General features: G+C 44.1%; 1 protein-coding gene across 1 annotated transcript in view; it reads right to left on the bottom strand.

The window, feature by feature from the left end:
• plxna2 (plexin A2) overlaps positions 1-19251 on the bottom strand; it is a 344169-nt gene that overhangs the window by 69939 nt on the left and 254979 nt on the right. Inside the window, exons 13-15 of the mRNA XM_063016157.1 lie at positions 11537-11688; positions 5721-5838; positions 2073-2209 (exon numbers count right to left, since the gene is read on the bottom strand). Of these exons, the coding sequence (XP_062872227.1) occupies positions 2073-2209; positions 5721-5838; positions 11537-11688 (407 nt within the window). The remainder of the gene's footprint in view (positions 1-2072; positions 2210-5720; positions 5839-11536; positions 11689-19251) is intronic.

Here is a 19251-nt window from a genome sequence, read left to right on the forward strand (position 1 = left end):
CTTGAGTCCCAGAGACTTGGCAACAGATTTGTAATGGTCTATTGTCTATGGTCTAAAATGTCTATCTGCTTAGCAACAAACCTCTATAGAGTTTTAGATGATACAGTGGGGTCAAAGAGTATTTAGTCAGCCACTGATTGTGCAGGTTCTCCTACTTAGAAAGATGAGAGAGGTCTGTAATTTTCATCATAGGTACACTTCAACTATGAGAGACAAAATGAGAAAAAAAAATCCAGGAAATCACATTGTAGGATTTTTAAAGAATTTATTTGTAAATTATGGTGGAAAATAAGTATTTGGTCAATAACAAAAGTTCAACTCAATACTTTGTAACATAACCTTTGTTGGCAATGACAGAGGTCAAACGTTTCCTGTAAGTCTTCACCAGGTTTGCACACACTGTAGCTGGTATTTTGGCTTATTCCTCCATGCAGATCTCCTCTAGAGCAGTGATGTTTTGGGGCTGTCGCTGGGCAACACGGACTCCACAAATTTTCTATGGGGTTGAGGTCTGGAGACTGGCTAGGCCACTCCAGGACCTTGCAATGCTTTTTACGGAGCCACTCCTTCGTTGCCCGAGCGGTGTGTTTGGGATTATTGTCATGCTGGAAGACCCAGCCACGTTCCATCTTCAATGCTCTCACTGATGGAAGGAGGTTTTGGCTTAAAATCTCACGATACATGGCCCCGTTCATTCTTCCCTTAACACGGATCAGTCGTCCTGTCCCCTTTGCAGAAAAACAGCCCCAAAGCATGATGTTTCCACCCCCATGCTTCACAGTAGGTATGGTGTTCTTGGGATGCAACTCAGCATTCTTCTTCCTCCAAACACGACGAGTTGAGTTTTTACCAAAAAGTTCCATTTTGGTTTCATCTGACCACATGATATTCTCCCAATCCTCTTCTGGATCATCCATATGCTCTCTGGCAAACTTCAGACGGGCCTGGACATGTACTGACTTAAGCAGGAGGACACGCCTGGCACTGCAGGATTTGAGTCCCTCTCGGCGTAGTGTGTTACTGATGGTAGCCTTTGTTACTTTGGTCCCAGCTCTCTGCAGGTCATTCATCAGGTCCTTCCGTGTAGTTCTGGGATTTTTGCTCACCGTTCTCATGATCATTTTGACCCCACGGGATGAGATCTTGACCCCAAGGGAGATTATCAATGGTCTTGTATGTCTTCCATTTTCTTACAGTTGCTCCCACAGTTTATTTATTCACACCAACCTGCTTGCCTATTGTAGATTCACTCTTCCCAGCCTGGTGCAGGTTTACAATTTTCTTCCTGGTGTCCTTCGACAGCTCTTTGGTCTTGGCCATGGTTGAGTTTGGAGTCTGACTGTTTGAGGCTGTGGACAGGTGTCTTTTATACAGATAATGAGGTCAAACAGGTGCCATTAATACAGGTAACAAGTGGAGGACAGAAGAGCTTCTTAAAGAAGAAGTTACAGGTCTGTGAGAGCCAGAAATCTTGCTTGTTTGTGGGTGACCAAATACTTATTTTCCACCATAATTTACAAATAAATTCTTTAAAAATCCTACAATGTGATTTCCTGGATGTTTTTTTCTCATTTTGTCTCTCATAGTTGAAGTGTACCTATGATGAAAATTACAGACCTCTCTCATCTTTCTAAGTAGGAGAACTTGCACAATCAGTGGCTGACTAAATACTTTTTGACCCCCCTGTATGTAGATGCCTTACCGGCTGATAGCACCACCTTTAATTCGAACCCTGGGTCCAAGCAGTAATGGGCTGGAGTAATTAAAGCCACACTATTTAAGTGTTTACAATAAACATGGACATTTTATTTAGGTGAATTTGAAATGTGTGTTCCAAAATACATGCCCCTCATACTTGTATACATAACACAAGGGCACTAGGGCAAAGGCACCTTTTACTCTACATTGTCTACATGGTAAGACTCTGGTACTAATAGTTTCTAATTTAGAAAAGCAATTCAGCACATACACTCACTTATTCAAATTCACTAAAGATTAAAATCTATATTAAAGATTAAAATCTATATTAAAGATTAAACTGCTGTTCATAAGTATATAAAGGTAGGTCTTACTCAAAGAACTCGCATGTCTGGTTTCCAAACAGAACGCTGACACTGCTTCCTGCACCCAGGTTCTCTCCAATGATGGTCACCTTAGTGCCCCCTGATTCTGGACCCCGGCTGGGGGTCAGACCTGTTACAGATGGCCTCTGAAAAAGAAATCAGGTATCAGACGTAAGGTATAATATATAGAGAGAGACAGTCCAAGAGAGGCTTTATTGTCATTTCGGCTTTATATAAGTACATATTGAAAATATATAACGTTCCTCCAGGACCAGGGTGCAGAACAATACAATATACAAAGACCTATAATATATGGCTGTGTCACAATAAATACAAGAGACACTGTGTAATTAATATACACTGATCAGCCATAAAATTAAAACCACCTCCTTGTTTCTACACTCACTGTCCATTTTATCAGCTCCACCTACCATATAGAAGCACTTTGGAGTTCTACATTTACTGACTGTAGTCCATCTGTTTCTCTACATGCTTTGTTAGCCCCCTTTCATGCTGTTCTTCAATGGTCAGAACTCTCCCAGAACCACTACAGAGCAGGTATTATTTGGGTGGTGGGTCATTCTCAGCACTGCAGTGACACTGACATGGTGGTGGTGTGTTAGTGTGTGTTGTGCTGGTATGAGTGGATAAGACACAGCAGTGCTGGGGTTTTTTTTCAAATGCATTTTCTCCCCTTTCTTTCCCCTTTAGTGTGTCCAATTGCCCAATTGCATCATGCGAGGAGATCAAAGCTAACCCACGCCCCCTCCGACACATGGGCAGAAAGCCGTATGCATCTGATCACCCACACATTGATGAGTGTTGTGCCACCTAGCGTTGTGTACGAAGAGACACACCCTAAGAGCACTCTTTCCTCATCTCTGTGTAGGCGCCTCTAATCAGCCAGCAGAGGTCGTAACTGCACCAGTCTGACACAGAGAGACCCATATCCGGCTTAGTCCCACCCATATGAACAACAGGCTAACCATTGTTCATGTGGACGCTCAGCCTCAGTCGGCAAGGCAGACTGCAGCGTGTGTTTTTACCGCTGCGCCACCTGAGCGGCTGGAGTTTTTAAATACAGTGTCCACTCACTGTCCACTCTATTAGACACTCCTACCTAGTTGGTCCACCTTGTAGACGTAAAGTCAGAGATGATTGCTCATCTATTGCTGCTGTTTGAGTTGGTCATCTTCTAGACCTTCATCAGTGGTCACAGGAAGCTGCCCACGAGACGCTGTTGGCTGGATATTTTTGGTTGGTGGACTATTCTCAGTCTAGCAGTGAAAGTGAGGTGTTTAAAAACTCCAGCAGCACTGCTGTGTCTGATCCACTCATACCAGCACAACACACACTAACACACCACCACCATGTCAGTGTCGCTGCAGTGCTGAGAATGATCCACCACCTAAATAATACCTACTCTGTCGTGGTCCTGTGGGGGTCCTGACCATTAGAGAACAGCATGAAAGGGGGGTAACAAAGCATGCAGAGAAACAGATGGACTACAGTCAGTAATTGTAGAACTACAAAGTGCTTCTATATGGTAAGTGGAGCTGATAACATGGACAGTGTGTAGAAACAAGGAGGTGGTTTAAATGTTATGGCTGATCGGTGTATATTATTCTGTGATGTGACAGTGCTACTCACTGAATAGAACCCATAACAATTGTCTTTACGCAATTGTCTTTTTATTCCCATACTATGCTTCCCAGGTTACCCTGCATTTGATTTCAGTGTGAAAGTAGCAGATACTTACAATCTCCAAAGACCGCTGACGGAGAAATGTACAAACACGCAGTCTTGAAATGGCTCAAGGCCCACTTCACACATGCAGGGGTTAAAAATAAATTAACAGCGTTTTCCGTCTCATCTCCTGTTATAAAAACTGCTATGCCGCTCAGGGATCGTGGTGGGTAAACACGCCTGTTTTTAAAGAGGGGGTGTTATGTGTGATTGGGATCTGAAAGGTGGTGTAGGTTTTCAAAGCCCTCAGTGAGAACTGAGCATGCTCACACACATCAAGAGCTGGATAGAGGGAACTACACAAACTCATAATGAAAATGGCTGGGCTAATAAGCAGCAGCTGTTAATTGCTGCAGGATGGGTAATTGCATATGCGTGCGTGAATGGGAGAGCTCAAGTATCCCCTCCGGTGTTTTTGGTGCAGGGAAACATGGCTGCCATCCTGCTTTTTAATTCAGCTAACGGCTTTCATTGTCTCCATGTTCGGTGCGTGTTTCCCAGTGGTGCCGCGTGTTTATAATTGCTTCACACTGAAAACAAATTTGATTACGCCGTCAGGAACTTTGGTTCGGAGGCAGGAAGTGCGGCTCTTATTCGGATGAACGCAGACCGAGCCTGTGATTTCTAATCATGTGCAGTTTCTTGAAATTTATCTGAAGGGTCTGTAATCAAAGACTTTATTAGGGCCAGTCGTCTGTGTGTAAATAATTCTATTAGCTGTTGAACACTGCATTGTTTGTAATATACTGACATTATGGAATGATTTAATGAGGGCAAAAAAAACCAATCAAATCTGTCCATTTTATCAGCTCCACTTACCATATAGAAGCACTTTGTAGTTCTACGATTACTGACTGTAGTCCATCTGTTTCTCTGCATGCTTTTTTAGCCTGCTTTCACCCTGTTCTTCAATGGTCAGGACCCCCACAGGACCACCACAGAGTAGGTATTATTTAGGTGGTGGATTATTCTCAGCACTGCAGTGACACTGACATGGTGGTGGTGTGTTAGTGTGTGTTGTGCTAGTATGAGTGGAGTTTTTAAACACAGTGTCCACTCACTGTCCACTCTATTAGACACTCCTACCTAGTTGGTCCACCTTGTAGATGTAAAGTCAGAGACGATCGCTCATCTATTGCTGCTGTTTGAGTTGGTCATCTTCTAGACCTTCATCAGTGGTCACAGGACGCTGCCCACGGGGTGCTGTTGGCTTCATATTTTTGGTTGGTGGACTATTCTCAGTCCAGCAGTGACAGTAAGGTGTTTAAAAAACTCCATCAGCATTGCTGAGTCTGATCCACCCATACCAGCACAACACACACTAACACACCACCACCATGTCAGTGTCACTGCAGTGCTGAGAATGATTCACCACCTAAATAATACCTGCTCTGTGGTGGTCCTGTGGGGGTCCTGACCATTGAAGAACAGAGTAAAAGCAGGCTAAAAAGGTGTGCAGAAAAATATATGGACTACAGTCAGAAATTGTAGAACTACAAAGTGCTCCTAAATAGTAAGTGGAGTAGAAACAAGGAGGTGGTTTTAATGTTATGGCTGATCTGTGTATACAGTGCCATGTATGATCATGGAAAGAAATCCATGTATGGTCCGAACCTTTATCCACTAATGACAACAAATAACATCTGCAGATCTATGACATTCGGATGTCAGCATCACGACATAGGATGCAACCTTCTTTGTATAGTAAAGGTATGTCCAGGTTCTTATGCCGCACTACAAAGCTTTATCATATCCCTACCTCAGCAAATCTGTCCAAACGCATAAGAGCTCATCACATCATTATTCATGATCTCCCTTAAGCGAAGCCATTACTGTGATCCCAAAACAAACTCAGGTAATACTACGTCCTTCCTGCGTAATTTAAAAAAGTGCTGAGATCTGCAATCTTACCACAAAGGAGTAGAGCTGGGACGAGCGAGCCTGCAGCTCAGGTCTGCACTCTCCTACACAGAGCTGTACCGGCCCGGCCCTGGTGTCTTCTGGAGCCGCATCCATCTCACACACGATTCTGGAAAAGTACAGAAAATGAATTATCTAGTACGCCATGGTTAGGATTCTGTTTTCCTGAAGGTCAAATCTAGGAGTCCTTGCCTAAACTAAATCATTCTGGTTGCTACAACCTGGTTGCTACAATGCCCACTGATCATGAGCTTGCTGGACACCCAACACCAAATCCACGAGCATCTATATGTAGTGGTACCCATTTGCAACTATAACAGTTGGATATTAAACACCAAAACCATGGCCGTCTATATGTATTGGCACCCACTTGCAGCTATAACAGAGCCCACTGATCATGAGCTTGCTGGACATCCAATACCAAAACCATGGGCATCTATATGTATTGGCACCCACTTGCAATTATAACAGAGCCCACTGACCATGAGCTTGCTGGACATCTAACACTAAATCCACGGGCATCTATATGTAGTGGCACCCACTTGCAACTATAACAGAGCCCACTACCATGAGCTTGTTGGACATCCAATACCAAAACCATGGGCATCTATATGTATTGGCACCCACTTGCAAATATAACAGAGTCCACTGATCATGAGCTTGCTGGACATCTAACACTAAATCCACGGGCATCTATATATAGTGGCACCCACTTGCAACTATAACAGAGCCCACTAACCATGAGCTTGTTGGACATCCAACACCAAATCCACGGGCATCTATATGTAGTGGCTCCCACTTGCAGCTATAACAGAGCCCACTGACCAAGAGCTTGTTGGACATCAAACACCAAAACCATGAGCATCTATATGTAGTGGCTCCCACTAGCAGCTATAACAGAGCCCACTGACCATGAGATTGTTGGACATCCCACACCAAAACTATTATTATCTATATATAGTGGCTCCCATTTGCAACTATAACAGAGCCCACACTTTTTATTACTATTAATAGATGAAGACCACATTTTTGATTGGTTAATGCAGACATCAGACAATCTTGTTCTGTTCATTCCATCTGAGAAATTGGCACGGGTATGCGAAGCTATGCAAAGCTGCTGAATGCCAAAGCTTCACACATTTGTCACCCAACTCCTAGTAAATCCGAATGAGTAGCTACAGGGGATCAATACCACTTTATCATACTCTGATCAGGTGTCACTCGCACAGGCAGGTGGCCAGATCAAATGACATAATAAAAATGTACTTCTCATCGATCGGCTGTTGTGTAGAATAGTAAAGATCGCACGGCAATCACTGTCTGTACATGCCTACTGTGTGAGTTAGAATATTTGGTACATGTGCATGAAGGGATGCCGGGTTGCACTGATCTGACACACGAGTGTACACTGATCAGCCATAACATTAAAATGTTTTTTTACTCACTGTCCATTTTATCAGCTCCACTTACCATATAGAAGCACTTTGCAGTTCTACAATTACTGACTGTAGTCCATGCTTCGTTAGCCTGCTTTCACCCTGTTCTTCAATGGTCAGGACCACCACAGAGCAGGTATTATTTAGGTGGTGGATGATTCTCAGCACTGCAGTTACAATGACATGGTGGTTTGTTAGTGTGTGTTGTGCTGGTATATACCGCGTCCACTCACTGTCCACTCTATTAGACACTCCTACTTAGTTGGTCCACCTTGTAGATGTAAAGTCAGAGACGGTCGCTCATCTATTGCTGCTGTTTGAGTTGAGTGGTCACAGGACGATGCCCACAGGGTGCTGTTGGCTGGATGTTTTTGGTTGGTGGACTATTCTCAGTCCAGCAGTGACAATAAGGGGTTTAAAATCTCCATGAGCATTGCTGTGTCTTATCCACCACCACCATGTCAGTGTCACTGCAGTGCTGAGAATGACCCACTACCCAAATAATACTTGCTCTGTAGTGGTCCAGAACAGGGTGAAAGCAGGCAGAGAAACAGACGGACTACAATCAGTAATTGTAGAACTACAAAGTGAGTGTAGAAACAAGGAGGTGGTTTTAATGCTATGGTTGATGGGTGTGTATAAATATTGTATTCGGAACACAGACCCAGTCTAACACAAATGACCTTTTGAATGATAGCACTAGCGATGACGTAATCGCACTAGAGCGGGCGTCACGTGTTCCCTTATTTAATCCTGACACTCGTCTACAGCTCCATACAAATGAATTCACTCCAGCTTCATCCCGCTCGGATTAAACCGCTGTCAGAGGCAAGAAACACTGACAAATATCCTCCCTTACGCCTCACGCATTTCAATTACAGCGGATTCGCCCCGCACACCGTGTTGCAACGAGGCAGGGAATAAGGACGCAGACCGGACACAAAAAATAAATAATCCAGACACACTGTATCGTCTGCTATGCTTAGAGTCAGGGCAATGCTAACCTTCTACATCTCCAGAGATTTGTTCCGAAATAAGGTCATGCTACAAAAAAACCTGTCAATTTTAAAGTTCACGGAATCTTGTAATTCACTCAACCTTAAAAGGCCATGACAGAGTGTATCAGCAACACCGTACGTTCCACTCCAGCCTCTTTCCGCAAATGGCTATGTGTGATTGCACTTCAGGACGTGCGAATAAGATTGAATTACCCAAGGCATTAACGTGCAGTCTTGTGCTACGTGAGTACATAACTCAGCTAGCATGTGATTAGGTTCCCAAAAGCAGTACACAACAGGCTACCTTATAAGTGCCGTAAATTATTCGACGCGCTATATTGAGTCCTGCTTTTATGAGGCTTTTTATCATCTTCCCTTTTCATGAATGACCTATTTACTGCTAAATGCTAAAGCATGAACGGTGTAACATTGTAAACAGCTCTTGGTTAAAGCGCTTACTGCTGCCTAAGGTGTCCTAAGGTCCTTGGGTTCGATCCCCTGTGCGGAGTGTGCATGTTATCCCTGTGTCTGTGTGGGTTTCCTCCGGGAGCTCAGGTTTCCTTCCACAATCCAAAAACACTGTGTCCAGTCCAGGGTGCTACTGTGTGCCTTGCGCCCATTGAAAACCTGGGATAGGCTCCAGCCCCCCCCTCCGCGACCCTAATTGAATAAGCAGTTAAGAAAGAGAGTGAAGTGGAGGGACGGGGTGAGTAAGTGAAACAAGAAGGGGGTTTTAATGTTATGGCTGATCGGTGTATATATATCTCACTGTCCATTTTATCAGCTCCACTTACCATATAGAAGCACTTTGTAGCTACAATTACTGACTGTAGTCCATCTGTTTCTCTCCATACTTTTTTAGCCTGCTTTCACCCTGTTCTTTAATGGTCAGGACCCCCACAGGACCACCACAGAGCAGGTATTACTTGAGTGGTGGGTCATTCTCAGCACTGCAGTGACAATGACATGGTGGTGGTGTGTTAGTGTGTGTTGTGCTGGTATGAGTGGATCAGACACAGAAGCGCTGATGGAGTTTCTAAACACCTCACTGTCACTGCTGGACTGAGAATAGTCCACCAACCAAAAATCCAGCCAACAGTGCTCTGTTGGCAGCGTCCTGTGACCACTGATGAACGTCTAGAAGATGACCAACTCAAACAGCAGCAATAGATGAGCGATCGTCTCTGACTTTACATCTACAAGGTGGACCAACTAGGTAGGAGTGTCTAATAGAGTGGACAGTGAGTGGACACTGTATTTAAAAACTCCAGCAGCGCTGCTGTGTCTGGTCCACTCAAACCAGCACAACACACACTAACACACCACCACCATGTCAGTGTCACTGCAGTGCTAAGAATGATCCACAACCTAAATAATACCTGCTCTGTGGTGGTCCTGTGGTGGTCCTGACCATTGAAGAACAGCATGAAAGGGGGTTAACAAAGCATGCAGAGAAACAGATGGACTACAGTCAGTCATTGCAGAACTACAAAGTGCTTCTATATGGTAAGTGGAGCTGATAAAATGGACAGTGAGTGTAGAAACAAGGAGGTGGTTTTAATGTTATGGCTGATCGGTGTATATATCTAAGGTAATTTAAGGTAAAACTTACATTGTAGCCCTGCAGGCTCATCAGTATGCAAAGTGCTGGTTTAGAGTTATTTGTACAAGCCCGTAAATCCAAGGTTAACTAGCCCTTCATCACAATTAAACAAGCAAACACAGATGCTGAGCGATCGCTAAGGGGTTGAGGGAGTGGGGTGGTTAGCAAACTTCCTGCAGGAGCTCACTGGTCAAGCCTGGCTTTGTTCTAATTAGGCTTTTTATTCGTGTGAGATGGCAGCGCCCACTGTTAGCAAGAAAGCCTTCCATCATGAGTTGTTTACAGTGCTTTTGTGAAGATGTTCCTGTGTGAGAAGATCTGCCAGCCGGTTCAGCAGAGCAGAAACCCATGAAAGCTCCTTATGGAGGAGACAGCTTGTATTACCGACAGGACAGCTCTAATTGGTTGCTTTTGGCTCGGGTTAGTGTACAAGTTATGATGTCTTAGAGTGAATGGAAAAGTAAGAGTGATCTCTTCACCTGTTCACATGTTTAGATAGATTAGCTTGATTTTTGGGCATATCCACCACAGATGTTAGGACGGATTTGACAAAACATCTGTACGTGGTTATAATTCCAGTCTGTGAACATTTAAGGTTTAAATCATATCTAAGTCATAACACCGAGCTCTGAGATGATGAGAAATGTTAAAAACACAGTGTTTAACACATTATTCAAGCTGCATTATTTAGCTAGCTGTACTACATGTCTATGCCCATTGTTGGCATTTTCAGCGGTGGACAGGGGTCAGCATGGGCACCCTGACTGGTCTGCGGCTCGGCAGCCCCATACACAACAAACTGTGATGCACTGTGTATTCTGACACCTTTCTATCAGAACCAGCATTAACTTCTTCAGCAATCTGAGCTACAGTAGCTCGTCTGTTGGATCGGAGCACACGGGCCAGCCTTCGCTCCCCACGTGCATCAATGAGCCTTGGCCGCCCATGACCCTGTCGCCAGTTTACTCCCTTGGACCACTTTGGATAGACCACTGCAGACCGGGAACACCCCACAAGAGCTGCAGTTTTGGAGATGCTCTGACCCAGTCGTCTAGCCATCACAATTCGGCACTTTTCAAACTCAATCAAATCCCTACGCTAACACACGCTGCACACATTACAGAGACATGGCTGCGGAATAAGAGGGTACGGGTACTGGACTGGCCTGACTGCAGTCCTGACCTGTCCCCAATAGAGAAAGTGTGGAGAATTTTGAAACGAAAAATGCAACAACCACGACCGTGTACTGTTGCACATCTTAAGACGTGTTTGCAGGAAGAATGGGACAAAATAAAAGCTGAAACACTAAATCACTTGGTCTCCTCTGTGCCAAAAGGTATTTTAAGTGTGGTGAAAAGGAATAGCAACATTACAAAGTGGTAAATGCTTTACTGTCCCAATTTTTTTTTGGAATGTGTTGCAGACCTGAAATGCAGGAATGGATGTTTATTAATAAATGAAATAAAGTTGAGCAGACAAAACATGAAATATCTCAGGTTCATCCTGTCTGCAATCAAATAAAAGTAAATGTAAAAAACTCTGATTTGGGGTTGTAATTAGATTTGTCCTGCAGTCTGAACAGTGTCTCTGATAAAAGGATCCTAATTATGTATTACAATGTGGTCCATGTAGGACATAATCTAACCCCTGGTTTCATCGTAATGAGAAGTGCTGCCACATTGGGAATAGCTTCTTCTAAACTTTGACTGGGACACAGATCGAATCACAACGCGGATTCAGGTTCTGTTTCGAGGCTATTTAAGGACTTACTGTTCAGCGATGATGTAGCCGTCCTCTTTTGGGGTGCATTGAATTCCCGCCACCTTCACGTTTTTTTTCATGTCGGAAAAGGACAGACCTAGGTTCACTCCGTGGATAGTAACCCTGGTTCCACCCTCTGGAGGTCCAGACACTGGGGTCACCTGTATGGAAAACATATATATTATTAAACACTGCACATTAAGAGTGAATGGACAGATAGATAGATAGATGGATGGATGGATGGATGGACGGATGGACGGACGGACGGACGGACGGACGGACAGACAGACAGATAGATGATAGATAGATAGATAGATAGATAGATGATAGATAGATAGATAGATAGATAGATAGATAGATAGATAGATAGATAGATAGATAGATAGATAGATAGATAGATAGATAGATAGATAGATAGATGATGGATAGATGGATGGATGGATAGATAGATAGATAGATAGATAGATAGATGATGGATAGATGGATGGATGGATGGATGGACGGACGGACGGACAGACAGATAGATAGATAGATGATGGATAGATAGATGGATAAATGGATGGATGGATGGATGGATAGATGATAGATAGATGTAATGTATGTCCTAATGTACAGTATATGTATATGTTCAAGATTTTATACCAATAGAGTAAAATTGAAAGCATGGGCAGCAGATCTTGATAATGTGTAATATCTACTGTATTTACTAGCCTTAAAAATACTGTATCTATGATTTATATTACTGGGCCCACTGTGCTGTGTTAGGTTTATTTAAAAGAGAAAGATGACGGATGTCCTAAGACATAAACCACAGAGAAGATGCACTGTGCTTTATTAGTTCACTCAGAGAGCAATACTTAGGGAGAACCTGGCATCTATAGCTGCACATCTTGAGTCTGAATGTCAACAAACGTCTTTACATACAGTGCATCACAAAAGTGAGTACACCGAGTTGATGCAGTGTGCGGCGTATGGTCTGAGCACTGACAGGCTGACCTCCCACGTCTTCAACCTCTGCAGCAATGCTGGCAGCACTCATGTGTCTATTTTTAAAGCCAACCTCTGGATATGACGCTGAACACGTGGACTCAACTTCTTTGGTCGACCCTGGCGAAGCCTGTTCCGAGTGGAACCTGTCCTGGAAAACCGCTGTATGACCTTGGCCACCATGCTGTAGCTCAGTTTCAGGGTGTTAGCAATCTTCTTATAGCCCAGGTCATCTTTGTGGAGAGCAACAATTCTATTTCTCACATCCTCAGAGAGTTCTTTGCCATGAGGTGCCATGTTGAATATCCAGTGGCCAGTATGAGAGAATTGTACCCAAAACACCAAATTTAACAGCCCTGCTCCCCATTTACACCTGGGACCTTGACACATGACACCAGGGAGGGACAACGACACATTTGGGCACAATTTGGACATGTTCACTGTGGGGTGTACTCACTTATGTTGCCAGCTATTTAGACATTAATGGCTGTGTGTTGAGTTATTTTCAGAAGACAGTAAATCTACACTGCTATACAAGCTGTACACTGACTACTCTAAGTTATATCCAAGTTTCATGTCTATAGTGTTGTCCCATGAAAAGATATAATGAAATATTTGCAGAAATGTGAGGGGTGTACTTACTTTTGTGATACACTTTATATATGGGCATATTATTTCAAGTGGTCAACTTCAGTTCCTAGGTCTGGATATGCCTAAATCTCTTTAGAACCTAACAATAATTTCATTACATGAACAGTCCCAGACCCAAGGTCAAGGGCATGTAAAGCAGGAAATCCCCACTAACCATATAGAAACACTTTGTGGTTCTACAAGTACTGACTGTAGTCTATTTGTTTTTCTGCATTCTCTGCTTTCACCCTGTTCTTCAATGGTCAGGACCACCACAGAGTAGGTATTATTTAGGTGGTGGATCATTCTCAGCACTGCAGTAACACTGACATGGTGGTGGTGTGTTAGTGTGTGTTGTGCTGCTATGAGTGGATCAGACACAGCAGCGCTGCTGGAGTTTTTAAATACCGTGTCCACTCACTGTCCACCCTATTAGACACTCCTACCTAGTTGGTCCACCTTGTAGATGTAAAGTCAGAGAAGATCGCTCATCTATTGCTGCTGTTTGAGTTGGTCGTCTTCTAGACGTTCATCAGTGGTCACAGGGCGCTGCCCATGGAGCGCTGTTGATCTCAGTTCAGCAGGGACTGTGAGGTGTTTAAAAACTCCAGCAGCGCTGCTGTGTCTTATCCACTCATACCAGCACAACACACACTAACACACCACCACCATGTCATTGTCACTGCACCTGCTCTGTAGTGGTCCTGTGAGGGTCCTGACCATTGAAGAACAGCATGAAAGGGGGCTAACAAAGCATGCAGAAAATCAGATGGACTACAGTCAGTCATTGTAGAACTACAAAGTGCTCCTATATGGTAAGTGGAGCTGATAAAATGGACAGTGAGTGTAGAAACAAGGAGGTGGTTTTAATGTTATGGCTGATCAGTGTACATTGTCTAAGCAATTGAAGGTTAAAAGCTTTGCTCAAGGGCCCAACAGTGGAAGTCTGGTAGTGGTGGGGCTTGAACCAGCAACCTTTTGATTGCTAATCCAGTACTTTAACCACTAGGCTACAACTGTCACTACAAAATATAAGTATAGAAATAAATGACCATGGATTTGACATGGGACGTCCAACAATCTCATGGTCAAATGTATACATACTAGGACCTTTCAAATATAATGTGGTCATGCCAGATTTAACAAGGTTAGCTAGTTTCCCTGTTTGAAGGCCACAAAGTATTGCCAAAAAAAAAAATAATTGGAGAGCTGCCTACATCCGATCTGCATGGTACTGCTAGGGGCAATAAATCAACCATGAGGCCATATCAGTACTTAGTGCCGCTCACCTTCTCATAAACTACAATATGGCGACACAGCATGACCTTGGCACTGGGTGGCAAGCAGCCTTCTGTGTTGTTAAAACCCCTGAGTGTATCCGTCCCTCCGTCCTGGCCCTTCTCCAGAGAAGAAAGGCAGATGGAGAGAGGGAACGGGATAGGGACCAAGAGAAGGACGGGCACCGAGCAGTCCACTATATACACAATCAATAAACCATTAGTGGGTGGGCATGCGAAAGTAAAAGCAATTCACCTACAGATCCTGGGGCCTGAGGCTGCTCACTGAACTGAGACCAGTCATATTCCGTAAGCTGGCTCTGTACGCCCATAAGAACTACATGAAAAATACATGACCCAGTGGGATTTCTGCACTGAAGTCTGGATCTAGTGGACATTAATTGTTCAGGATGTATAGAAGACATGACACCGTACTGCTGGAGGTAATACTGTACATGAAACCTATATCAATGCCTAGGCAGGCAAGGTCCAAGGGGGTGAACACTGTAGTCAAATAAAGCAATGCTAAATATAGACACATCTGGTTCCTTGAGAGGAACCAGACTCTTAAAGGTCCCTATCTGTCTAGCCTGACTTTGCCCAGGTGCACAAAGCCATATGACAGCCATAAGGCCATGATTTAACTCCAGTAACCTGCACCAAGCTTAACTCCACTGAACAACTCTGGGATGAATTGGAATTTCAGTAGCAAACAACTTCTCATACCCTGATCATTTTTTTTTTTTACTTAAAGGGCACAGGTACCACGTAATGGAAAGCCTTCCAAGTAGAATATAAAGAGGGGGTGTGTATGGTAAATATATTAGGCCCTTTGTTTTGGAATATATTGTTTAACAAGTTCATGGTCAGGTGTCCACTCACCCATTCAAATAATTGAATTCAGGTGTTCAAATCACTTCCATGGCCACAGGTGTATAAAACCAAGCACCTAGGCATGCAGACTACTTCTACAAACATTTTTGAAAGAATGGGTCACTCTCAGGAGCTCGTGGAATGAGTTTTCATGGCCGAGCAGCTGCATCCAAGTCTTACATCATTAAGCGCAATGCAAAGCGTGGGATGAAGTGGTGTAAAGCACGCCGCCACTGCACTCTAGAGCAGTGGAGACGTGTTCTCTGGAGTGACGAATCACGCTTCTCCGTCTGGTAATCTGATGGATGAGTCTGGGTTTGGCGGTTGCCAGGAGAACGGTACTTGTCTGACTGCATTGTGCCAAGTGTAATGTTTGGTGGAGGGGGGATTATGGTGTGGGGTTGTTTTTCAGGAATCGGGCTCGGCCTCTTAGTTCCAGTGAAAGGAACTCTTAATGCTTCAGCATACCAAGAGATTCTGGACAACTTCATGCTCCCAACTTTTGGGGATGGCCCCTTTCTGTTCCAACATGACTGTGCACCAGTGCACAAAGCAAGGTCCATAAAGACATGGATGAGCGAGTTTGGTGTGGAAGAACTTGACTGGCCTGCACAGAGTCCTGACCTCAACCCGAAAGAACACATTTGGGATGAATTAGAGTGGAGACTGCGAGCCAGGCCTTCTCGTCCAACATCAGTGTCTGACCTCACAAATGCGCTTCTGGAAGAATGGTCAAAAATTCCTATAAACAAACTCCTAATCTATCTACCCATCTACCCATCCATCCATCCATCCATCCATCCACCCATCTACCCATCCACCTATCCATCTATCTATCTATCTATCTATCTATCTATCTATCTATCTATCTATCTATCTATCTATCTATCTATCTATCCATCTATCCATCTATCCATCCATCCATCCATCCATCCATCCATCCATCCATCCATCCATCCACCCACCCATCCATCCATCCATCGTCCATCTATCTATCCAGCTGCAAAGGGTGGGCCGACATCATATTAAACCCTATGTATTAAGAATGGGATGTCACTCAAGTTCATATGCGTGTGAAGGCAGACGAGCGCATACTTTTGGCAATATAGTGTGTGTGTATATATATATATACAGTGTATCACAAAAGTGAGTACACCCCTCACATTTCTGCAAATATTTTATTATATCTTTTCATGGGACAACACTATAGACATGAAACTTGGATATAACTTAGAGTAGTCAGTGTACAACTTTTATAGCAGTGTAGATTTACTGTCTTCTGAAAATAACTCAACACACAGCCATTAATGTCTAAATAGCTGGCAACATAAGTGAGTACACCCCACAGTGAACATGTCCAAATTGTGCCCAAATGTGTCGTTGTCCCTCCCTGGTGTCATGTGTCAAGGTCCCAGGTGTAAATGGGGAGCAGGGCTGTTAAATTTGGTGTTTTGGGTACAATTCTCTCATACTGGCCACTGGATATTCAACATGGCACCTCATGGCAAAGAACTCTCTGAGGATGTGAGAAATAGAATTGTTGCTCTCCACAAAGATGGCCTGGGCTATAAGAAGATTGCTAACACCCTGAAACCATGGTGCCCAAGGTCATACAGCGGTTTTCCAGGACAGGTTCCACTCGGAACAGGCTTCGCCAGGGTCGACCAAAGAAGTTGAGTCCACGTGTTCGGCGTCATATCCAGAGGTTGGCTTTAAAAAATAGACACATGAGTGCTGCCAGCATTGCTGCAGAGGTTGAAGACGTGGGAGGTCAGCCTGTCAGTGCTCAGACCATACGCCGCACACTGCATCAACTCGGTCTGCATGGTCATCATCCCAGAAGGAAGCTGACGCTCAAGAAAGCCCGCAAACAGTTTGCTGAAGACAAGCAGTCCAAGAACATGGATTACTGGAATGCCCTGTGGTCTGACAAGACCAAGATAAACTTGTTTGGCTCAGATGGTGTCCAGCATGTGTGGCGGCGCCCTGGTGAGAAGTACCAAGACAACTGTATCTTGCCTACAGTCAAGCATGGTGGTGGTAGCATCATGGTCTTGGGCTGCATGAGTGTTGCTGGCACTGGGGAGCTGCGGTTCATTGAGGGAAACATGAATTCCAACATGTACTGTGACATTCTGAAACAGAGCATGATCCCCTCCCTTCGAAAACTGGGCCTCATGGCAGTTTTCCAACAGGATAACGACCCCAAACACAACCTCCAAGGTGACAACTGCCTTGCTGAGGAAGCTGAAGGTAAAGGTGATGGACTAAACCCAATTGAGCACCTGTGGCGCATCCTCAAGTGGAAGGTGGAGGAGTTCAAGGTGTCTAACATCCACCAGCTCCGTGATGTCATCATGGAGGAGTGGAAGAGGATTCCAGTAGCAACCTGTGCAGCTCTGGTGAATTCCATGCCCAGGAGTGTTAAGGCAGTGCTGGATAATAATGGTGGTCACACAAAATATTGACACTTTGGGCACAATTTGGACATGTTCACTGTGGGGTGTACTCACTTATGTTGCCAGCTATTTAGACATTAATGGCTGTGTGTTGAGTTATTTTTAGAAGACAGTAAATCTACACTGCTATACAAGTTGTACACTGACTACTCTAAGTTATATCCAAGTTTCATGTCTATAGTGTTGTCCCATGAAAAGATATAATAAAATATTTGCAGAAATGTGAGGGGTGTACTCACTTTTGTGATACACTGTATATATATATATATATATACAGTGTATCACAAAAGTGAGTACACCCCTCACATTTCTGCAGATATTTAAGTATATCTTTTCATGGGACAACACTGACAAAATGACACTTTGACACAATGAAAAGTAGTCTGTGTGCAGCTTATATAACAGTGTAAATGTATTCTTCCCTCAAAATAACCCAATATACAGCCATTAATGTCTAAACCACCGGCAACAAAAGTGAGTACACCCCTAAGAGACTACACCCCTAAATGTCCAAATTGAGCACTGCTTGTCATTTTCCCTCCAAAATGTCATGTGATTTGTTAGTGTTACTAGGTCTCAGGTGTGCATAGGGAGCAGGTGTGTTCAATTTAGTAGTACAGCTCTCACACTCTCTCATACTGGTCACTGAAAGTTCCAACATGGCACCTCATGGCAAAGAACTCTCTGAGGATCTTAAAAGACGAATTGTTGCGCTACATGAAGATGGCCAAGGCTACAAGAAGATTGCCAACACCCTGAATCTGAGCTGCAGCACATTGGCCAAGATCATCCAGCGTTTTAAAAGAGCAGGGTCCACTCAGAACAGACCTCGCGTTGGTCGTCCAAAGAAGCTGAGTGCACGTGCTCAGCGTCACATCCAACTGCTGTCTATGAAAGATAGGCGCAGGAGTGCTGTCAGCATTGCTGCAGAGATTGAAAAGGTGGGGGGTCAGCCTGACAGTGCTCAGACCATACGCCGCACACTACATCAAATTGGTCTGCATGGCTGTCACCCCAGAAGGAAGCCTCTTCTGAAGTCTCTACACAAGAAAGCCCGCAAACAGTTTGCTGAAGACATGTCAACAAAGGACATGGATTACTGGAACCATGTCCTATGGTCTGATGAGACCAAGATTAATTTGTTTGGTTTAGATGGTCTCAAGCATGTGTGGCGGCAATCAGGTGAGGAGTACAAAGATAAGTGTGTCATGCCTACAGTCAAGCATGGTGGTGGGAATGCCATGGTCTGGGGCTGCATGAGTGCAGCAGGTGTTGGGGAGTTACATTTCATTGAGGGACACATGAACTCCAATATGTACTGTGAAATACTGAAGCAGAGCATGATCCCCTCCCTCCGGAAACTGGGTCGCAGGGCAGTGTTCCAGCATGATAATGACCCCAAACACACCTCTAAGACGACCACTGCTTTATTGAAGAGGCTGAGGGTAAAGGTGATGGACTGGCCAAGCATGTCTCCAGACCTAAACCCAATAGAACA

This window comes from Trichomycterus rosablanca, chromosome 19, assembly GCF_030014385.1.
Source record: "Trichomycterus rosablanca isolate fTriRos1 chromosome 19, fTriRos1.hap1, whole genome shotgun sequence".
In the NCBI taxonomy this organism is placed as follows: Eukaryota; Metazoa; Chordata; class Actinopteri; order Siluriformes; family Trichomycteridae; genus Trichomycterus; species Trichomycterus rosablanca.